This window comes from Erpetoichthys calabaricus, chromosome 12 (genome assembly GCF_900747795.2).
Source record: "Erpetoichthys calabaricus chromosome 12, fErpCal1.3, whole genome shotgun sequence".
Lineage (NCBI taxonomy): Eukaryota > Metazoa > Chordata > Cladistia > Polypteriformes > Polypteridae > Erpetoichthys > Erpetoichthys calabaricus.
Genome location: NC_041405.2, coordinates 71,633,658 through 71,657,356, shown reverse-complemented (window position 1 = coordinate 71,657,356; position 23,699 = coordinate 71,633,658). Strand labels below are relative to the sequence as shown.

At 37.4% G+C, this 23,699-nt stretch overlaps 1 protein-coding gene across 1 annotated transcript in view; it reads left to right on the top strand.

Annotated features, from left to right (window-relative positions):
- Window positions 1-23,699, top strand: part of il1rapl2 (interleukin 1 receptor accessory protein-like 2) — a 1,145,651-nt gene that overhangs the window by 712,429 nt on the left and 409,523 nt on the right. Inside the window, exons 4-5 of the mRNA XM_051935188.1 lie at window positions 11,406-11,592; window positions 18,494-18,647. Coding sequence (XP_051791148.1) covers window positions 11,406-11,592; window positions 18,494-18,647 — 341 coding nt within the window. The remainder of the gene's footprint in view (window positions 1-11,405; window positions 11,593-18,493; window positions 18,648-23,699) is intronic.

Here is a 23,699-nt window from a genome sequence, read left to right as displayed (position 1 = left end):
ATATGTGCTGTTTGATCTTTTAAGTATGCGAAGCACCGTGCGGGAAGCATATCGCTTGACAAAGCAGCCACATGTAAGCCGAGCAAGGAAGGGAGCAATGTGAAGGTAATCTTTCAGCATTTTTTGAGGAGCGGCCGTATCCTCTAGGGGTGCGAACAGCCCCTGTGCTCACAATATATTTGAGGAGTTTTATTTAATACTAATACGCGCTCTGGTTGGGTAGCTTCTCAGCCATCTGCCAATAGCATCCCTTGTATGAAATCAACTGGGCAAACCAACTGAGGAAGCATGTACCAGAAATTAAAAGACCCATTGTCCGCAGAAATCCGCGAACCAGCAAAAAATCCATGATATATATTTAAATATGCTTACATATAAAATCCGCGATAGAGTGAAGCCACAAAAGTCGAAGCGCGATATAGCAAGGGATTACTGTATAGCGCTGCCTGGTGCTTGATGGCTCCACCTCAATGGATTCTTGCTCTTTACATTGTTTGTTTACGTAGTTTGCTTTCCTTAGAAGGATGCCTTCCAGTTGCTTCACTAGTTGAACATCATATACAACCGTGGCACGCTTGCCATTTTTATAGCTTCCCCTGTAGTTGGCTCATAAGCTGTTCATTTGAATAACTGAATGACAGCTTATGTTGCTGGTGACTCATCATTGATGCCATGCCCAGGCTGGTGCAACTTGTCAATGCCATTACAATGCCTTCAAAGCCTACCTGCCAAAGGGAGCATTGCCTTTGTCAGCCTTTTTTGCACAGTGTCTAATGTTATTTATTATACATGCCCTAATCTGAGGAATTATAACAGAAGGCATTCAAGGTTGTGCAATGGTTTGGTGAGCATTTTAAGAAATTAAAAAGGTACATTTTTAATGCCTAGACTAAGAATCACATGTTGTTTTTTACACAAATAGAAATTAAGTTAGATAAAGTGCAATTTTTACACCTGCCCAATTATCTATCTGATGTTCAGACATACTTATTTCAAGTTCCTTACTGATTCCAACACTAGGTGTGAAGAAACTCTGAACCCAGTCGCAATCCAGAGCAGAACACACTTACTCAATTTAGTATCACCAGTTAACCTAAGATATATGTTTGAATTAAGGATAAAATCTGACTTGGAGAAACCTGAAGAGAATGCTCAAACTCAGGGTGGACAGTTTATAGACTGGGAATGAAACCCAGTTTCCTGGAACAATTGGGGGAATCACTTCAATTTTCTTTTGATTTGCTGTTCCCGGCATGGGTAATATTTAGAATAGGCCAGGCTGGACAGACCAGGCCATCCTATTCTTAAAAATAGAATCAAACTCCTCTAGGGGAATTTACATACAGTCTGGGGTTAAGGTAAAAATTTGATCTCTCTGGAGATGCAGCCATTCTACAAGATCCTCCCATATGTCTGAGATTGTCTCCTTGTCATGGAGAATGAAACAAGAAACAAAGAAGAGAAAATCATATTGACCAGTTGTATTTGAAATCGATTGTTTCAGTCAGTAGTAAGATGATGGGAGTGAAGATGATGGACAAGATAAATCAAAAGCTTCATCTAATGAAATTTCCACTTCACCGAAAGTATTTGTTACAGATTCCACAAAACTGCAATTGATCCACAGATCCATTGGTTAGTCTTATGGTCTCACCTGGATGCGTCCACTTAGGGCTGTAAGAACTTATCTGCAAGAAGTAACACACTTTCCTAGAGAAGAAGCATGATCCGAAAATTTGGAGGTGATAATTCATGATGACCACATCATATTTAGCTGAAAATTACACCAGCTTGCCCTATGGATCACAGACTTAGGAAGCCAAGAAGACAACATAGTCTTCAAACAGTAGAAATGTAACCGTTTAATTCATTTACTGGATATGCTTCATGACTCTACTACATCCTGTCACCTTGTCCATGAAAATCACAATAGGAAAAGACACAACCTTTGTAGAATCTCATGTCTAAACTGAAGTAATTCACTTGGCATGAAGTGCAACATGTAAACAAATGTTTTGCTCTGCATAAATACACACTGAATGGCATGTGCATCAGCCTAGGAATATCATATACAATCGCCTCGTTTCATAGGATAGCAAGGTGTCCAAAGTCATAAGCTTTTTAGACTGGACTGGAAAAGTACTATGACCCTTAAAACAGCATGAAAGGGCAATGTGCTTGTTCAACCCTCCATGGCCAAGGAAGAATTTTCATTGCTCCTCCTTTATCCAAGAATCAATTATCAGGCAGGTTCACCATTCCATTATTATGGTTTTCAAATGCTTTTCCAGCAGGCTAAGACTGTGATCCTTTTTTAATTGGAACATACCCTCTTGTGTTCAATTATTTTTTTTCAATTAGAGTACCATTTGTGGTGATAATTCACAGAGATCATCTTAAAACGGTATGGTGTTACACACTCAAACATTCTGACCACTGTCTTGTCTGCTTGCTGGATACATTAGTGTGCTCTGTAATGGACTGTCCTGGCCACAAATGGTTGTATAATTTAAAAACTGTGAAAATTACAGGGAATTTGTTTATTTTATGAAGTCACTTTTCTTTCTATTCACATGCTTATTTGATAAATACACTGCTTTAGAATGTGCATATATTGTGGCACTATGAATTTAAAAGATTCATGTGAAAGAGAAAAAAACCAGCAATGGTGTATGGAGCTGAGACATGAGCAGTAAAGGGAGCACAGGAGATGAAGTTAGATGTGACAGAAATGAGAACATTGAGGTGAATATATGGAGTTACAAAAAAGGACAGAATAAGAAATGAGACAATCAGAGGTTCAACAAAAGTGGGAGACATATCTAAGAAAGTACAGAAAGTACATTGAAGTGGTATGGACATGTGATGAGGACAATGAATATGTGGGCAAAAGATTGATGGGAATGAAAATACAGGGGAAGAGAAAGCAAGGGAGACCAGAGTGGAGGTGGATGGATAAAGTGAAAGAAGCTCTGAAAGAAAGCAATTTGACTGAGGTGGAAGTGCAGAACTGAACGATATGAAGAGGGTCAATCAGACACATCGATCCCATGTAGAAGTGGGAAAACATGAAAAGGAGGAAGAAGAAGAATGTGAAGGACAAGTCCTATCAAATGCTTTTAAATGAAGTTTAATACAGAATGTTTACATACTTCATCATAACTCACCCCTCCCTGAATTACTCTACTTAATAATTAAAATGATCAAAAAGTTCTAAATAACATCATATTGTCATGTTATAACCAGCTGTGTGACTGGGATATCATATTCAGTATACTGAACTGAACAAAATATGTGCACAAAGTTTTTTAGCACTGTCTGAAACTCCTCAACTAAGCCTTTTCTTTACTTAAATAAACCAATTTCCAGCAGGATCCAGCAAGGAGTCAACTGATTACTGTGCAGAGGTTTGAAATTAGCAACAATGAGTCACAATGTCTTGAACATTCTTAACTGTAATTTCCAATTAGTGTTTGCTCCAAAAGCCCAACCTGACAAGCAAATAAATAAGTAAGCAGTCTACATGACTAAATAAAGATGTGGATTTATCTTCACATTAATTGTTTGATATTATCTTAATTCATTTGTCTGTTTTTATTTTAGGCTGTCAAGTGAATATTTTCTAGGTATTTCTTTATTTTCTGTATCACATTACTGTGAATTTTAAACATTCAGGACTGAATTAATTACAAAATCTCCAATTTTATTTGTTCCCTCTGTAATTAGTCTGTGTGCGGCTTCTGAGGTGAATCATTGAATCCCATCACATAATCCATTGATATTAATAAAACATTTCCTTAAGCACACAGTGGAGTGCTTGTGTATTTATTTGTGTTTCTGTCACCTTATAAATCATTGAGAAGCTTCTGTTTGATTTTTCCTCAGAGCTAATAAAAGTTCATTTGTGTTAGTCAGGTGTCATCTACTTGTTATTGATATCTTTATGGTGCTAAGGATTGCCAAAGGGGGTCAGACAGGAGCAAAAGTATGTCTGCTAACACCACTGCTTGGGGGAATTTCTGTTAAAAGAAAGACATTAAGAGAAATTACATAGTGCACTGGGTTTATCAGGCAACCTCTGTAAATATCACTCCAAAGGACTATCAGCAGTGTTGAAAAATATATTTGCTGTACTGGAGGCTCTTCTAATCCATAACGGTTTAAATTATTTCTGACTTCACACAAAAACTCAGATATCATATTATTTTCCCTAGCCTGCATTCTTTTGAAGAGCTTACAGTAATGCACAAAGGAGGGAAGATAGAGCCAACACAAGGAGGCATTTTTCTACACAAGGTTTTTTAAATCTGTACATCCAAAATTGAAACCATTGCACTATAGCTTAGGGGACAATTATAGTGACCTAAGTCTTTGTATTTTGGAGAATACAGGAAAATGCCCCTCGTTCTTGTAAATATGCCTGCCATCTCCTTTGGACTGTTATCATTAACAATCTTCTAATTCTGAATCCTGGGTTGACTCCTTCCTTGTGCCAAGATAAACTTTGGCTTCCTGTGTTCCTAAAACTGGAACAAAAGTTTTTTTTTCAGTAAATGGAATGACATATAGTCAATAAATTCACTTACAAACATGATCCATGTTGTCAATATTATTACAGCTAAAATTAAAATGCTTACTTTGCACAGTTCATCTTCTAATTATGTGTGTTGGTTCCAGATTAGCTGAGCTTCCTCAGTAAGAGTCAGCATGGGGTATTTCCTCCATTTCTATGCCTTTGTGTTGATTTATGTACTACTTTGAGCTGAGGGTTGAATGGCATAGAATAGAAAGACACCTTCTAAAAGTTTCCGTTAGCCATGTTGGACATTCAAAATGTTTTTTACATTTACGTTTATTCTTTAGAACATTAGAAATTGTTTCATGAGAACAGGACATTCAGCCCGCAAAGCTCGCCAACCCTATCCATTTAATTCTTCCAAACCAATATCAAGTCAAGTTCTGAAGGTCCCTTAAGTTCTACTGTTGACCATACCATTTGATGACTTATTCCATACATCTGTGTGTTTCATTTCAGTTATGGTTCTTTCCCTGGCTGGGGTTCAAGAGTTGTTTTTATGTCTTTCTTGTTCATTTTTGATTCCTTTGTTCATGTTACTATTGTTGGCCATTTACTTTCAACGTACCTGTGTGTTTTCTTTTATGTTCCATGTGTTTTGTGGGAGGTCCCCCAAGAGCCTTCCCAGCACTATCAAGGGGCAGCCCTGTAAAGGCTGAGGAAAACTGGAGGTTCATTATAAATGCGCTTGTGGTGGTATTAAATTTCTCTTGTGATTATTGTTGCTGTGCTTGTTGTGATTTACCAGATTTTTTTACCTTTTTGCTCTGTTTTTGACTATTCTTTGGATTTGTGTTTTGGGACATTGTTTATCTTGTATTGCCTTGGCAGATAATTAATTTTGCCTTTTGTGCAGGTTAGGAGCTTTGATTATAACAGAACATTTTTGTAAAATAAATCATTCTATTTATAAAGATTCTTCATTGTCCTTTATGGTGACTAGCCGAGGTATGACAGAATCTCCCTCTGTTGAGCATTTTCGGCAGTTTTAGGACTTATTGTGCTTCTGAACTATCAGTTTCATAGCACATTTCTCTATGTGAAAAAATAAAGTCTTAATGTTTGTGTGAAATTTACCTTTAAGAAGTTTCCAACTATGTCCCCGTGTTCTTGTTGAACTAATTTCAAAGTAACAGACTGGATCTACTGTACTAATTTCTTTCATAATTTTAAATATTTCATGTCACCTCTTAATTTCCTTTTGATTAAACTGAAAACGTTCAACTCCTTTAATCTTTCCTTATAACGTATCCCCTGCATTCCTGTTATCCTGTAGTCACTCTTCTCTGGACTATTTCTAGCCCTGCTATGTCTTTTTTATAGCCCAGAGATCAAAACTGCACACTGTACTCCAGGTGAGGCTACACCTGTGCATTATAAAGCTAACACACAACCTCCTTTGACTTGTACTCTACACATTGTGGTATATAATGTAACATTCGGTTAGCCTTCTAAATGGCTTCTGAAATACTGCCTGTAAATGTATGGTATACCTAAAAGCTAGCTTTTTTTCAGTTTTATTCTCTCAGTCACGTTCACGCTCTCCCTCGCCCACCCCCCTTCTGATCGGACTCTAACTAACAGTGGTAGTATAAATTCACACCCAATCTGACACTGTTCGTTTTCAAATAATATTGCATTAATGCGACAACGTTTTCTGATTGGTACTATTCAGGTCATAAAATGATTTCTTCAAAATGTCACATATATTTGTCTCTTTCTTTTTTGCCCGGTGCTGCATTGACATTGTGCACCAGAAGGCATGAGCTTATTCATTGCAAGCAGGAGCATGCAGGTGGCCGGTTGCTTGTGCTACAACAAGCTTGACTTGGCGGTGATCAACGCACATGTATTGTACAAAGCATGCACAGGGCCCACTGAGAAAAGAAGAGTGTTCTTTGCTCACCTTGCAGAGGAGCTTCTCATTGCTTCTTACAAGAAAAGGTGATGGATAAAGCAAAAGAGGATGCAACATCGACAAGCTTCTGTTCCAAGACCGCCGCTTCCCCAGCCCCTTCAGTGTAATAGTAACCAAAGCACGGAGAGAAGTGTGTACATTGCAACAGGTACACATGTTGTAAATGTAGAAAGGATGGCCCTTGGGTGTGTGGCAACTGTTAACATTTGAATCTGATGTTTGCATATAGCGCAGAACTGACCTCTCTGTACTATTCTTTCCTCTGCATGTCCTGGAGTACAAAAGAAACAGCACCGTTCACTAAAACGTGGAGACTGCATGGGCAAGATTGAAAAAAAAAAATGCAGTCACTGATTACAAGCGCAAGTAGGCATGTGAATGAATATGAATAATATGAATAATGTTGCATCAGAACCACAGTGTTTTCCAAAATGTACTATACAGGTTATAAAATGAGTTATTCCAAATATCATATATACCTATGTCTCTGTTTTTTGTCACTGCGACGTTGACATCATGGACCATAAGGTGCATACTAATTTAGCATGAGCAGCGACACTCAATAAAACTGAATAAGAAAAATTTCAAGTAACAGTGAGATACGAAGCAGGCAGATTCACCAGCGTTTGTGTGTCAGCTTTTATCCCTCCAGATCAGAGAATTTCCAGCTCCATTGTCTCAAAACACCACTCACATCTACAGTTACTTCTAGTTTAAAAAGTAACTGCGTCAGATCTGGGCTGGGCTGGGCTGGGGCAGGCAGGGGGGGTGGGTGTTGTATCGTAATCGTGACTGAGAGAATAAAAGTGAAAAAAAAATCAGTTAACTTTTACAAGTGCTATAAATTTATACCGGCTGTTACAGGCACAAATCAAATGTATGTTTTTATTGTATAATATTAACAATAAGAGTAGCTCACTACTCAAAACGGTAAATTTGCGGGGGAGCTGGTTTCGAACTCACGACCCCTGGATTATAAGTCAGCAAATCTAACTGCTGCACCATGGAAGCTGTTGTATTGTACTTGCACCTTTTGTGAAAGTGTTTATTTGATATTTAGCCATCAACCTTCACACATTACATAGTTCATGTCTACATTTTGTCATTTATTACTAAAACATGAAAAATGTTTCTGTTGTAACGATGTGTTTACATAGATTGTTGTAGACACAGAACACACATCAAATTATTTGCCCTTACAATTCTGGGTAGCTCACTCCCAGATAATCAATCAAGGCAGGAATTGGGAGAACTTCTTGCCCATTCTGAGGCAGTGGGGGATGGTATAGCAGGCTGCTTGCTGCTTGGGTTTATCGACATATTTAGAAGACAAAAGACACTGACGGAGAGGTGCGAAGGGATTTAAGGTGGGCCGGATTTACACGTTTTTTCGTTGGCTCTGGTAATTCTAGTGTTAATAGTGACAAGTCAGCTATGACTGTTAGGTCCATTTCATTAGCAGTACTTTCAAGGTTTAAACCTCTAAACGTTGTGTATTCAGATCTAGCAGTTCTACTTCCTATGTGCAATACCTTATATTTACTTTCATTATATTTTATCTACCATAAATCTGCCCAACCCTATATTCTGTTCAAGTCCCCCTTTAATGATTCAGCAGAATCAAGATTATCTGCCAATTTACCTGCCATGGAATCATCTGCAAAGTTAACCAGATTGTAGTTTATGTTCCCATCTAGATCATTTATGCATACTAAAAATACAGTAGCAGTGGTCCCAGCACTGACCCCTGAACTACACCACTCTTAACCTCACCCAGTTCTGATAAAGTTCCTAGCAGACACTTTTATCCAACACATCTTAGAATCAAAGCCAACATAATCAACCCTGGGGGGAATGTTTTGGGACAAGTGCTGGAGAACAATGTTGCTAAATTGATCATTGTATTAGCTGTGCTAGTCTCCTTTGGTAATATATATAGTTTTTCAAGTTATTCAATATTATTTGTTATAATTTACACATCAGAACCTAATTTGAATTGCATAGTACTGTTTGGTTACTTTGTATGCTATGTCCGTTTATTGATATATCCTGTCAATTTGTTTTTACTTAATAAAAATAAAAAGTTGATCACAGAAAGTTCTATTGTTTTAAAATTTTTTACAATATTTTATCAAATTGACATTGTGCATGCATGTGAATCTGTAGTAGTGGTAACTCAATAAACAGTGAAGATACTCTTGAAACATGCCATGACTATATTCAAGGTGCTGGAGTTCAGCAACAGAGTGACGTGAGCAATCCAACATTGTCAATGCAGCTGTTCGGAGATAACATGGTACAATATACAGTACTTATAAGTTGTTTATTAGGGCATGACTGCCCAAAACATTTTTTCTTCTCATAAGAAAAGCTTAATACCAAAAGGAAATACATTTTCATTTCATATTACTGTACTTTGACAAAATTGCATCTTATTTCAGTGGAATATCTTTTAAGAAGTGTTATATCCACATTGTCTTTGCAACAGTGCTGTGTTTTATTATTTTACTGTGGTTTTACAGTTAGCAGGCTTGCATTTCAGTTAGAATGTACTGTATACATAATAAAGACCTGAATTGGTTAGACCTGTCCAATTTCTATTTTTTTCCATGTGACAATGAAACTTTGTTGTGATTGTTTACAAAGGAGCATAAATCATATAGCAGATGGAATACATTCATTTTAAAATTTCAAACCCATATAAATCCCTTAAACTGTGCCAGATGATGATGATTGTCCTATAGACTTTTTAAACTAAGGATTGCTGCCACATATTTTTAAATTAAAAACTGCAGCTCTTGTTATACTTCTCTGAAATTTTATTTAGTTTATAATAACATGAAATTAAAATTAGAAAAAATATTAAGCTACCATCATAACAGGAAAAGTTACTAAAAAAATAATTTTATTCTCTGGATATCTATTATGGCAGTAGACATTCAGTTTCAAGTTTCAAAATCTGCAATCTTGGCAATGAATATAAAGGGGTCAAACTTTACCAATCTGTGTTCTGGACTAGGAAATAAAAATGACTCATTTTTATACCCTAATGAATACACAATAAATATAATTTGCAAAAATGTTTTGCCAGTTAATTTGATAAAGATATTCTGTAATGATGAGATTTACTGTATTTTTTGTAAAGCAATATGCTGTATGTACTTATTAACAAGTATTACTTCTGCATGCAATTTTTTTAAGTTGATTTTTTTTCACTTTTTAGGTAAATCCACTTGATGTACTGTATGTGAGTCACCATTAATCTTCAACCTTGCTCCAATATAAATCTTTGTCCCATCAGTGAAGCACATCCATTCTTCCACACCATATGAGATCTAAGAAATCTTGATGACACTCATTGCTTTTCACTGTCAGACGGCATAAAATGTATCATCATTGATGCTTACTTTTCCTTGAAAGCAGAATTCTAAACACCAGCACAGCAGTCACCAGGCCTTGTGGGGGCAGTAGACACTTGGAAGTTCTCCCTAGTTTGCGCTGCTGAATTGCTCCTCCATCTTTTGATCTTTAATTTATTTAGTTTATACTTTCTCACTGTAAGATATGAATATTGCCTGCAGTCCAACATATAAGTCTAGAAAACTTTAAGTTGAAATACCTATTTATGCCTGGAGCCTTCAAAGTCATTCTTGATTCTCCCCAAAGGAATGTTAGAAAGGGAGCTAGAAAGCTAGAAAAGTTTGGCTAATGGAATAATACACAGGTGATTTTAGTATTCATTGAGGTATTATACAAACTTGTATAGATCATCAGAAATCTTTCTTTCTTTCTTTCTTTCTTTCTTTCTTTCTTTCTTTCTTTCCATAAACCTTCATATCGACACACATTCACGTACCAAACTATATGAAATTAAATGTGAAATGTATTAGGGCGGCACGGTGGCGCAGTGGGTAGCGCTGCTGCCTCGCAGTTGGGAGATCTGGGGACCTGGGTTCGATTCCTGGGTTCTCCCTGCGTGGAGTTTGCATGTTCTCCCCGTGTCTGCGTGGGTTTCCTCCGGGCGCTCAGGTTTCCTCCCACAGTCCAAAGACATGCAGGTTAGGTGGATTGGAGATTCTAAATTGGCCCGTTTGTGTGTGTCCTGCGGTGGGTTGGCACCCTGCCCAGGATTGTTTCCTGCCCTGTGTTGGCTGGGATTGGCTCCAGCAGACCCCTGTGACCCTGTGTTCGGATTCAGCGGGTTGGAAAATGGATGGATGGATGGATGTATTTATTATTCAGTTTATTATTGGCCCAATAGTAAAATAACAGATAGAAGTAAAGTTTTCAGGCAGATTTTCACAGTTGACTGCCTGTTCATCCATGAGATAATACAAACAGAGCACTGAAAAAAAAGTAAAGCCTTTTAGAAAAGAATGTAATATTATATCCGCCTGTTAATATAAAGGACCTGGTTCAAATGACATTCATTTTCAGTCTACTTCTGCAACATACGGTATATTACAGTTTATCAAACCAGTTTTTTAAATGCTTATGGAGATTCTCCTCTGGTGTCTTTTGACCTAAGAAGGAATTGGCCAGGCATTGCAAAGTACACAGATCTGCATAAAAGCGCATCTGACCAAAAGAGCATTTCTATGTGATGAAGTGTGAAATAGTTTTCTTTTTTTTCCCCATCATTGATAATGTGCCATAGCACAGAGGTTACAGTGTTTATGTTAATTAAAGCATTAATAATTTAAATTAAATCCATAAATCCAATTTCATCCTTTATTTGTGGCAGTACTGAAAACCTTTGTGGAATTTCATTGCTGTCTAAGCACTGTGTTGATTTTGAGATGAAATCCTATAAAAAAAAAAAAAAAACAAAACAAAATCAATATTTGCTTTGTGTGTAATGCTAGCTTGTAAAGGTGAAATTAGAAATGTAAAGCCTTTCTGTTTCTGCAGAAACTCAACATACTGCATGAAGGTGTCAATGTCCTTGACGGTGGAAGACAATGATTCTGGGCTCTGCTATAACAGTAAAATTCGCTACTTGGAAAAATCGGAGATCACCAAGAAAAAGGAGATCACCTGTCCAGATATAGAAGACTATCTAGCTCCATACAAGCAACCAGTAATGACCTGGTACAAGGTAAGTATGGCTGTAAATACAGAGCTGAGAATGTGATCTAAAAAATGCCAGGGAACCCAGAAATCGAGAAGAGTAGATGTCAGCTAAGGCTTGTTGATTATCAGTGTCAATAAAGTTAACTTCATACTTCCTGTCAATTTTTATTTTGTGTCACAAAAGGAATTAAAAGTCATTTGCCATTGTAGTGGGCAGCATGTTATAAAAGTCATAAGAATCCTATGTGCAGGCATTGTCTATATGGAGTTTGCACATTCTCCCTTTGTTCGCCTGCGTTTTCTTCTTCACCCCCGAGACATAATATCCTGTAATATATGTGCAGGATTCATTAGGGTCTTTTGGTTTACTGCATGATAGTGGGCATGCGTGAGATCGTCCTGCAAAAGGACTGCTGCCCCGTGCGGGGTTGGTTCTGTCCTTGTGCTAAATGCTGTCTTGAAGGGCTTTAGCTCCTCACAAACCAATATCTGGATTAGGAGAGTTCTGTTAATGGACAAATAGAAGTAAAGCAAACATCTGTATGTTCTGAACACAGGAAAATATTAATATTACTTATAGATTCTTTTTTTTCATTATTTTGTTGTTTGCAAGCAGAAAATAACAATGGCATGCTACTCTATCCAACAAATAATAATAACAGACAAAACCATTTACTTCAAAATCAATACAGAGAAACAAAGGAAAACTAGAAATACAAAGGAAAAAAGAAAAGCAAGCTTCAGCTCGAATCTTGCTTTGCTTGTTTTCCTTTATATTTCTGTTATTCCTTTGTAGATTTACAGATTCTGATTTGATTACACATTTCAAGATGACCGATTTCTTCATGTATTTATTGAGGCATTTTCTCTTGTTAAAGATTAGGAACTTTGATTATAACATAACATTCCATTCTCAAGCCCACTAATTTCAATTCAGGGCTGCCTGTCTCAGTAGAAACAGCCTCAGACTGAGTACCAGTCCAGGGTTTCTTTTAGTGTTCTTTGAATATTATTTTTAAAGTATGCCATAAAATATGCTTATGCCTTCTTTTTGATTGTACTTTATTATTTCTAAATGATTGTTGTTTTGTTTGTTAATTATGTTTTATGATTATGATCATTTTTTGAGTATGTGTTCATTAATTCCTTGTATTACATGCTCAGTGGTCTGTACATGCAGCTGGGGACCTTCCCTCAGCCCTGTTTAACAGCCTAGCAGGCTGTAAGGTGGCTGCTGAGGGGTTGGCTCTTTTGCATGTTTTGAATGTTTTTGGAATCGCTGTTTTGTAATTTCTCATTTTTGTTCTTGATGGGTTTTTTTTTTGCCATTCTGATTTGGAGTTTGTTCTTATGATTTAAGGTTTTGCTTCTAGGGCTTTTGGACTTGGCTTTGGGGTTGCCTTTTGATTCCTTTTGTTCCTGTTTTGCTTTGTTTTGTTTTATTTTAATAAATTCTTTAATTATAAGGAACACCACTTTATTATGGTGGGCCACTTTTTTTTTTCCTTTACGATTTGAATTTTTCAGCCCATCCTAATTTTGGCCAGTGCAGGCAATGTAGTCTATTTGTTGTGTTTGGTAACTGGCTGATTTTGTGTTTGGGCCTCTTTGAAAACTTGAGGCCTGGTCTTTGTATTGAAGAACTTTTCTGAGTTTTGTGAGGTGGCAAATCATAACACCCTGAACTGGCCATGACTGGGAACGTGAGATGTCAGACACATGCACTATTGTCAAGGAAAACAATTCAGTTGACATTCTAAAGGCTCAAATTCTTTGTTGGGGTGGCTCTCTGTAGAGTGGAATGATGGCAGCAACACCCTGAAGCCTACATCAATATGAATACCTTTTCAACAGTAAGTCACAAAAAATTCAAAGTAATTCATAAATTCATTCTTTAATTGTTTTTGATAAATATTTCCCAATTCAGATTCATGGGAAACACACCCTCATACTCACTTACACAGAGTTGCCAGTTAGCATAACATATACGGTACATCTGACAGATGTAGGAGACAATTTGGAGAACTCAAAGAAAACCCAACCCAGACTCCAGGAGAACACCCAGAGTCCAACTGGATAGGAATCAGAGCCAAGATTGGAACCCATTGTCCTGGAGCTGTAAGACAGCAATGCTAACCACTGTGCAATCTAAGTAATTACATAGTTGTAATATAATTTCATCTAAAACTGCGTTTTCAGCTTCTGATGTTGTCTGGTATCAATTATTTTTTCCCTTTTTTAAATTGAGTTTTTTATCTCAACAAGTTTGCCCCTGTCCTCACCCTTCACTTGACAGAATCTCAACAGAAGTTTTAGTCAGTGTTCATTTTTTTTTTTTTTTTTGGAAATTCAATATACTTGAGCACAACTTTTTGATAGTTGTAGGTAGGGCCGGACTGGGAAGCTTATTCAGGCCGGGAATCCCAAGTCTAACCCAGGCCACACAATATACATCAGTTTTCTTGTACAGGCACTGACTCAAGAAACCAACAGACACCATTTTGTCTTGGAATTTTTTATGAATGAGGAGACAGTAGATTCAGCTTTTACACATACAATTCATTCTTAAATATTAGTCTCAAGACATCCTCTGATAAAGTGCGTATAATATTTATATCAAAACAAATGTGCAAAAAGCACTGAACCATAAAAAGTAGTTGTCAGTGGAATCCACAGTGCATAGATTGTTTTTGCAATTTCAACTGTGAGTCTGGAATCTACACCACTGATCTCAGTGTCTGGACAGTAATGCTGAATACTCTACCACAAAGTCAGAAGTATTAGTCAAAAAAGACCACTTTGAATTTCTTCAATAGACAAAAGACTCAAAAAATCTTCAATCTTCATATATAACTTTAATCACAAAAGCACCAGACATGCGCACATCTCATCATAGCGCTTCTGTTTAACTGTCAGAGCGCAAGACGCACTCAAAGTTAAAACTTGACTTGAACAAAAACAAGAAACCATCCGACGTTAAACCGAAAGAATTTTTGCCCATTACAGAGCAATAATGCCTGCTCGTTTTCCAGTATAATAACATTATATTTCACCGTTAGTTTATTTCACTGGTTGCTCTAAATGCCAGGCCAGACCAGGCAGCAGGCCACCGGGAAAGTTCCCGTTGATTGTAAACGTTAGTCTGGCTCTGGTTGTAGGATGCATTTATCTTTTATTTATGGAATTTCTGATTTTTTGACATTGTTTGACAGGTACTTTCCCTAGCTTTATCCCCTTTGCCCAACCCCAGTATCAAAAAATGGTTGGCAAATAACTTAAGTTCATCAATATTTTTGCTTGAGGCCAATGATGCAAAAAGACATTTAAAGCTGAATGGGCTATCTATGTTAATTTACTTAATGATTTTTGTTTGAACTTGAACCTGCAATTTCACTTGTCACCATTAATTGACTCCTTATTAGTTTAGCAGATGTGAAAGTGGGCCCCCTTGGTGCCTCATTTTCTTATCCTACTTGTATTTTTGAGGCCAATTTTAAAAAATGGTCCAGTGAGACTTATTTCTTCCTAAAGAATTTGTTAATGTCAATTTAGGCAAAAATAACCAATACACCAGGTGGGCAATTCACTGTAATTAACATATTCTTTGAACAATTTGTTGTGATACAAACATGTTTAAAAAATCATTATATTTAAGACCATAAGTGTTGATGGCAACAAGTCATGGAGACAGAGTTTAGGAGCATGTCCTGGTCACAATCCCTATTTATAAACAGGTAACTGACACAAAAATGAATTAACTTAATGATAGATAGATAGATAGATAGATAGATAGATAGATAGATAGATAGATAGATAGATAGATAGATAGATAGATAGATAGATAGATAGATAGATAGATAGATAGATAGATACTTGACTGGTTTATATTGAAAACAGGTCATTCTACACAGGTGTGGTCACTGAGACCATTAAGCAATCGCTGTCCCATCATGCTCAAGATCATAGATGAAATACTAGGCAAATCCATGGCTCAAAATAAGATTGCAGTGACTTTGAACAAAGTGGTTGGTTTAAAAAAGCTGCAGTACTGAAGACTGCTCAACTTACTGATGTTTCACGAGGTATAATAGTTAAAGTATAGTTAGCATGGAAGACATTGTCAGCTCTGTGAAATAATGTAAGAAAATGCAGACTCATTAATCATGATGTCCAAGTGTTTGATTGTTGTTGTAATGAAAATCATACAGATAACTTTGGATCATTTGGCTCTAAATATCATTCTAAAGAGGACGCCGAAAATTTAATCAGGAACAGTTTGTTAAGAATTTATGTCATAGTGGAGAATATAATCTGCAGTGCTCAAGCATCTTATTACATTTAAAATTACATTTTTTAAGTAAAATGTGAAACAGAACACAATGTCCTAGTCAGCAATGTAAAACCGATCAGCACGTGTGTAGCTCACACCAAAAGAACTCTACTGGCCTGCCTGCATGGTTGTTTGTCACAATGAAAGGTCGTGGTGGCATTATTACTGTATGAGACACCGATTTTGTCATGGTTTAGATTGCTTTAAAAGGAAGGTAAGTGCAGAACAGTATAAAAAGAAACTCTGAGGGATTGCGGAGCAGCATTTTTACCTTAATGGGTGTGTAAACTTCCTGGATGACGAAACCCCAGTTATATATTATTGAATATTATGGGGTCCATGAAAGCAGTGTAACCTCTACTCCATGCCATGGCTTCTTGATCACCAGATTTCTGCTTTATTGAGTATTTCTAGGAGATTCTAGAGTGACACCTGAGGCAGTGTTTTGTATATATCAAATGATGTTAATCCTCAGGCAACAATGGTGTCCGATCTTCCAGTACAGCTGTAGACACTTGTAGACTCTGCATCAAGGTTTGTTGAAGTTGTTTTGGTTCCTTACTGTGACTCCATGCTCTACCAAGGCAGTATATGAAGATGTTTCTTTTACTTTTGTTTCTTTATTTAAGTAAATATATAGGGTTTTTTTTGTGTATATTTATTAAAATGGCTGCTTTATCTGCCCGATTTTGGTTGGAAGAATCATTTGAAAAAATATGCCATACATTAATCCATCCATCCATTTTCCAACCCGCTGAATCCGAACACAGGGTCACGGGGGTCTGCTGGAGACAATCCCAGCCAACACAGGGCACAAGGCAGGAACCAATCCCGGGCAGGGTGCCAACCCACCACAGGACACACACAAACACACCAAGCATACACTAGGGCCAATTTAGAATCACCAATCCACCTAACCAGCATGTCTTTGGACTGTGGGAGGAAACTGGAGCGCCGGAGGAAACCCACGCAGACACGGGGAGAACATGCAAACTCCACGCAGGGAGGACCCGGGAAGCGAACCCAGGTCCCTAGGTCTCCCAACTGCGAGGCAGCAGTGCTACCCACTGCGCCGCCCCATACATTAATCTCTTTCTATAAATTTTATTTCTTTACCACTTTACTAATTTATCCAAGTATTTATTTATTTTGTCTATATTTCTTCATATAAGACAAATTGAAAGTTTGACTTGGAGTATTTGAGTGATTTACATTTTATAGATATCTCTGGACAATATTTGACTATTTTTCAGCGTTAGGGTCTGTTAGTGTACATTTTGTGATTTGTATACCTCAAGAATAGATCAACATCCATCCATCCATTATCCAACCCACTATATCCTAACTACAGGGTCACGGGGGTCTGCTGCTGGAGCCAATCCCAGCCAACACAGGGCGCAAGGCAGGAAGCAAACCCCGAGCAGGGCGCCAGTAGGGCACACACACACACGGGTCAATTTAGAATCACCAATCCACCGAACCTGCATGTCTTTGGACTATGGGAGGAAACCCACGCAGACATGGGAAGAACATGCAAACTCCACACAGGGAGGACCCGGGAAGTGAACCCGGGTCTCCTAACTGTGAGGCAGCAGCGCTACCCACTGCGCCACCGTGCCGCCCATAGATCAACATGTCACAATTAAATTTGATTCTCTAACGTCTAGTTCTAAAGATGTAGGGTTTGTTTATTTTGAAGAAAGACAGCTTATAGTTTTTTTTCTTAATATTAAGCAACCTTAAAATTTCTCTTTAAAAAAAATGTCTCTACCATTGTAAAAGATGAAATTCTTATAGTTATCCATCTAGTCAGTCCTCCAAATCCCCTACGTCAGACCTTCTCAAAATACCCTCTTTGACCAAAACTTAATATTTGTAGTAGTTTCAACCAGCCAGTTAGGGTCTGCATTCACAATTTCACAAGGCTGTCCACTTAATCTCAGGCACTCATGGCCACACAACTCGAAAGAAGAAAGTTGCCATAGTCTGTGATGCGAGACCATTGTGCTTCACCTTCAGATACAAAGCCAGATGATCACCTGTGCTGCTGCCTGTTAAAATGGGTTCCATTTCAGCTCCTTCTTGTATGTGTTCTTTACTCTTGGCCTATTTGCCTTCCTCTGTTGTGTGTTAATGCTAATTATGCAACAGTCAGCTAATGGAAAGAAAAATGGAAAAAAATGGATGTAATAAATTAAACGTTTCCCTCTCTGTAGATATATATTTTTCTCCCAAAGCCAACTTTTTTGATTACGCAATGTGTATAAATATATAAATAAATATATATATAAATAAATTGACATTGACATTGACATTGTTGCATGTTGATTAGCATATGTAAGTAAAAATTACACTATACAATTGACAATTATGGCCCTATAAATCAATTAGAGCTGTGTGATTATTGTTGTTTGCATTTAAGATAATGTAGAAGCTGCAATTTGTGGTAAGTTAATTAGTTCAGACATTTGTGTTAAGAACTTTACCTTCTTTTTATAATCATGTCTTATCTTTGCTGATTGTGAAGTTAACAGACATTGCAATAGTACTAATAAAACTATTCCCTGTCATTTTTTTTCTTTGTTTCTTTCCTCAGGAATGCAAGCCAAAAATATGGAGGAGTACCATTATTGTGAATGTGACAAGTTTCATAATACCCAGTGTAGAAGAATCTGATGCTGGGAATTATACATGTGAGCTGAAGTATGGCAGCAAATTTGTGAGAAGAACCACAGAGTTAAAAGTTACAGGTAGGAAATTACAATCTTGCAACAAAACTGAAACATATAGAGAATGGTAAAAGGATGAAACATACAATGTAGTTTAGAAAAAGAATAAGCAATAGCTAAATGGAAACATTTTCAAAATGAGACAAAGCCATGTTTATATGGATGTTAGAGGTTCTGGGGATAACTAACAGTAAATTACAGCTGTAATCATAGGAAGGAATCATAAGGAATCATAGCATTTCCAATTTTGTAAAGGAATTCCATGATTTAAAGATGTTTTCTTGTAATTGCTGTTATTCAGTTTAATTTACTACAACACTACCCATTTATGCTTACTACATTAAAAATGAAAGGAACACAAAAAAACATAAAAAAAAACTGAAAGAGACCTTTTTTCAATTCTAAGTTTCAGTTCTGAGTTATGGAAGTCATTTTGGAAGCCTTTTCAAATCCTCCTTTCATACTTTTGTAATTTCTTGTACAAAGAAATTGTTCCTTCCCTTAGCACAAGTCATCCGTATCTGAATTTTGTTTTGACAATTAAATCAACTGTCTTCCCCTTGAAGCTTTTCATCAGTCTTTCCTCTTGTAAAATCAATCGGATCATTTTGTGATTTACAGCTTCCATCACATTCACATGCTTTTCAGGAAACACTATTTGTTCTTTTGCTGTACTTTTTGTTTGATGCATCTAGTATTTTATCTCTTAGCTCTTCTCACTTTAATTTGATGTTGAAAAGATTTTGACATATTTTAGAAACATATTTGTAAACCTTTTTAAAATACCTTAGAATTTGTGCTTTTGTTTCAGTACTATTCAAATTCTAGGTTAGTGTTGATTTGATTTAATATCTGCTTCTGGTCTGTTTGATAAAGTTTTCATTTAAACTTTATGTAATTTTGTCTTACCATAATATAGTCAAACTGTTCTATTTTTGCATTGTAACCCATCTTTTGATTTCTGTCCTTCAGACAGCCATCTGTAGGACACTTGTGGATCTACCTTCTCCATATAACATATCCTTGTAATGTGCCGGCTATTCTCCAATTAGATTAACTTTCAATTTCCTGATACTGTAATGTTCCTACCCTTTAACATTCTCATGTCATGAATTTGGAAAAGAGAGACAAAGTAAACAGGAGAAGTGTTGGGGCACCATGGGTGTCTCATATATTTTTCTAAGACTGGTTGGCAGAAAAGAGCAAAGTGAAGAAAGCAGACTTTGGAAATAACGTTAGAATGACGTGGGTTAGGTCTCTATTTTAGAAAGGTCCTCGCTTCATGAGCCTTTGGTCTGCTCTGACAGGGTTCTGATGATCAGGTGATTTTATATAAAGAGGAAGAAGCAAAAGAGGAGGGCGTTTCTCAGCTGGGGCAAGAGTGACATCATCGTTCTTCTGTATTGTGCTCCACCATTTCAGGGCAAATGGAAATTGGGTTAGTGGCAGTGTTACTGCCAAATTCTTCCCCATACGAAAATATGAAAAAAATCACAAGTGACCCAACCTAAGCTGACATGTTTGACAACCCTTAAAGTAGTGACAGATTTCTGAGAGCTACCCATAATGCCTTGTGGGTCAGGAGAGTGTCCCATAACTGAGCCTACATTCTTTATCGGTTTGTTGGAACTAAGCACAACAGACACAGCACTTGAGCCTCACAAACTTCAGTCTGACAGATAGGTGGTTCATTATCTCGGACACCATAGGCTCATCCACCTGAATGTATCTTTGCTTACCCCTCAACAGGGATAGCAGGATGATATTGAAGGCATGGGAGAACAAGAAAACACAACACTTACAGTGTTGCTGATATTTTTTCACAAGAGGAGTCATATTGTCCAGGACTAGCCACTCAAAGGTCATCATGATGTGGGACATAAGGGCTACTGGTTTGTAGTCATTAGGTGAAGAAGCACTTGCTGGATCTGTTTGGAACTGCAACAATACAGGATGTTTTTCACAGAAGATATATTAAATATACAGTATAATGTAATTGCTATTTTTGTAAAGGGACAAACATTCATGCCAGTGGTAGAAAAGGCACAAGGATAGCACAGCATATGAAAGGTTTTAGACCAAAATTAAACACAGCCCCTATATTGTGACTAGAGTGTTCCTTCAAGCACCTCTATGAGTCAGTGGGGATTGCTAGATCTGGTATGCTCAACTTGACTAAATTGCATCTCATAAGTGAAAGAGGATAGCAAAACCCCAAGAGCAAAAGTGTCAACAAAAAGACAGGTGGTATCATTGTGCACATTAAGGCCATACTGAAAGGTATACCACAGCAGCCATACCACATGCACTTCAGAAGAGGCCAGCCATCTGAAGCTTAGCACATTCGGGTCCAGCCAGTACTTGGATGGGAGACCAACCAGGAAAAGCTTGGGTTGAAGTTGGAAAAGGTGTTGGTGTTTCCAGCAGGGGGCGCTTAACCTATGGTCTGAATGTGACTACGAATTCCCCAGTGTAGTGATGGGACCACTGTGCTGTAAAAATTGCACTGTTCTTTTGATGAGACATTTAACCAAGTTTCTGACTCCCTGTTGTCATAAAAGATCTTTGGGCATCTTTTACAAAGAGTAGGGCGTATCCTGATGTCCAGGCTAAATTGCCCACCACGGCCTAATCATTCTGGATCCCTAATCATTCCCTGTCTCTAACTGGCTATCTTTCTCTCACCTAACAGCTAATGTGTGGTGAGCGTACTGTCGCAAAATATTGCATCATACAGATGGAGGCTACGCATTAGTGGTGGTTGAAGTGGCTCCCCACTCACTATGTAAACCGATTAGAGTAGTGAGAAAAGCACTATATAAATGAAAAGAAGTATTATTATTATGACAGGTTGCTTGGCCTTTTAATTAGATTTAAGGTGCTCAGGATGGCAAAAATACCTGTAGCTATTAAAGGTCTAGTGTAACAGCTTCAGGACATTCAGGGATACTCCACACTCCAGAAGTAATGCCAGGCATTGTTGTCTAAGTAACCTCTTAGTCAAGTTTAAGGGATTCTCCTTGTCTGTAGCCAAACAACCTGGAGTGAGGAGGTTAGCTGGGTCAAAGTCTTGACTGACAGGTAGAAACCGCAGTCAAAAAGATTCCAAAACAAATCATGTGAGATTAACCACTTAGTGTTTTTAATGCTTAAGGAAGTTGTTATGACTTCATAAAATGAAGAGAATGAATTCCTGAAGGCTGAATTGAATCAAAGACCAGTGAATGGAGCTACTAAAAGAGCTGCCCAAGTTATAATCATTTAACAGGCGGGGGTTAGAAAATCCAGGGAAACAACCAAGAATCAAATCACCAAAGCCAGAATCGCTATCCAAATATCAAATTCAGATTTTTAAAGCAAAGTCTTAATAATAATATGGACCAGTGTTTGCCATTAACTGTTGCTACAAATATTTTTTCATAGTAAAATAAATAAATAAATAATACACAATACATCAACATTGAACCAGTAAAAATATCAAGCAGTAAGAAGTTCCATTGCACAGCACCCACCCAACACCTACTTTACAGCTCCAGTTATCCAGGAAATTGTGAAAAAGGGCAAGATCTTGATGGCTTTGAGGGGGAGGATGCAACTGTACAAAAAAAAAAACAAACAAAAAGAAAGTTTCATAGATAACCAGTCACCGCTCCCCTCTTTGCAACTCTGTAGAGGTTGAACAAAGGACTATCACTTTGAAATACAGCAGCCAGCTGTTCTGTTATATCTTGCAGCAAATAATTCAAGAATTATAAACTTAAAGAAGGAATATTTCCAAAAATTGAGGTATAGAGAATCATGGGATTTCTAGCAAGAGGCTAAAACTAACATTTCTCAAAGAGAACAGTCTCTGCTGGAAAGAGAGCCGAAATATCCAAGAGAATGAAGACTTGAGGAGTAACAGGGATGTCACAGGAGAGGACAGATGAAAGGAAAGCTTGCCAAAAGGCATTGTGACTTTGGGACATAACCAGTACCTGTATATAAAGGCGCCTAGGGCTTTGAACAAACAAAAAAAGCAAAGGGGAATATTGGAAAGGCTCATAATGAAATATGGGGTTGGGGTGGAGGGGGGTCAGATATAAGCAGTGCACAAACTTAAAATGGGTGCGTTGGTGAGGTTTTTAGATGCAGCAAAGATGATCTTGAAAATCAGATAATTTTGTTTTTAAAGACAAGAATCCAAATGTCCAATGCTGTCTAATGGGTGCCACCATCTTTTATAACGTGTCACATGTTGAGCAACAGGTGTAGCATTGGTAAACAAAATAGCCATGGCCATGCAAGAATCAGCACAAAATGGTGGTAATAGTAAAGAAACAAGACCACAAATTTACATTGGCATCATAACCATGAAACACAAGGCAAACAATTATAAAATTGTTTTAAAAAAAAAAATGATCGAGCTCAGATTTGAAATTTGTGGCAAAAATATGCAAGTCATAGCAGCAGTGTTTTGGGTATTAGGGTAAGCCACAAGATAGGCCGTGGCCAGTAATCCCGACTAATTCAGTTAGGGTTTGTTTTTTTCTTTTTTTTTTTTCCTGTTTTGGTTGATGTGACCTGAGAAACAACACAGATGGTTGAGTCTGGTAACCACTGGTTTAGAACATAACGAAACCATTGATAACTTTCTTACCAATAAGACAGCTATGGTGGAAGTACATTTTTGCATTGGTGCCGTGGGTAGTGCTGTAGTGGCCTCGGGAATATAGCATCCTGGGTTAGAATCTTATCTCTTCTTATTGTTTGCATGAAATGTCCATATTCTCCACATGCTTTTTGGTGATTTTCTTCTCACATCCAAATTATGTGTGCATTGCGTTAGCTTATATTTCTAAATTAGGTAAGTGCATTAGTATGCCCAGTGATGGATGGGTGTCCTTTGTAGGGCTGGTTTGTGCCATGTGTTTCATGGAGATTAAGAGGTGACATGATAGAAATTTTTAAACTTATGAAAGGAATTAGAACAGTGGATTCCAGCTGTTAACTTTAAAATGAGTTCAACAGGAAGACGGTGACACAGTTGAAAACTTGTTAAAGGAACACTCCACCACAAAACAATATTGTTTT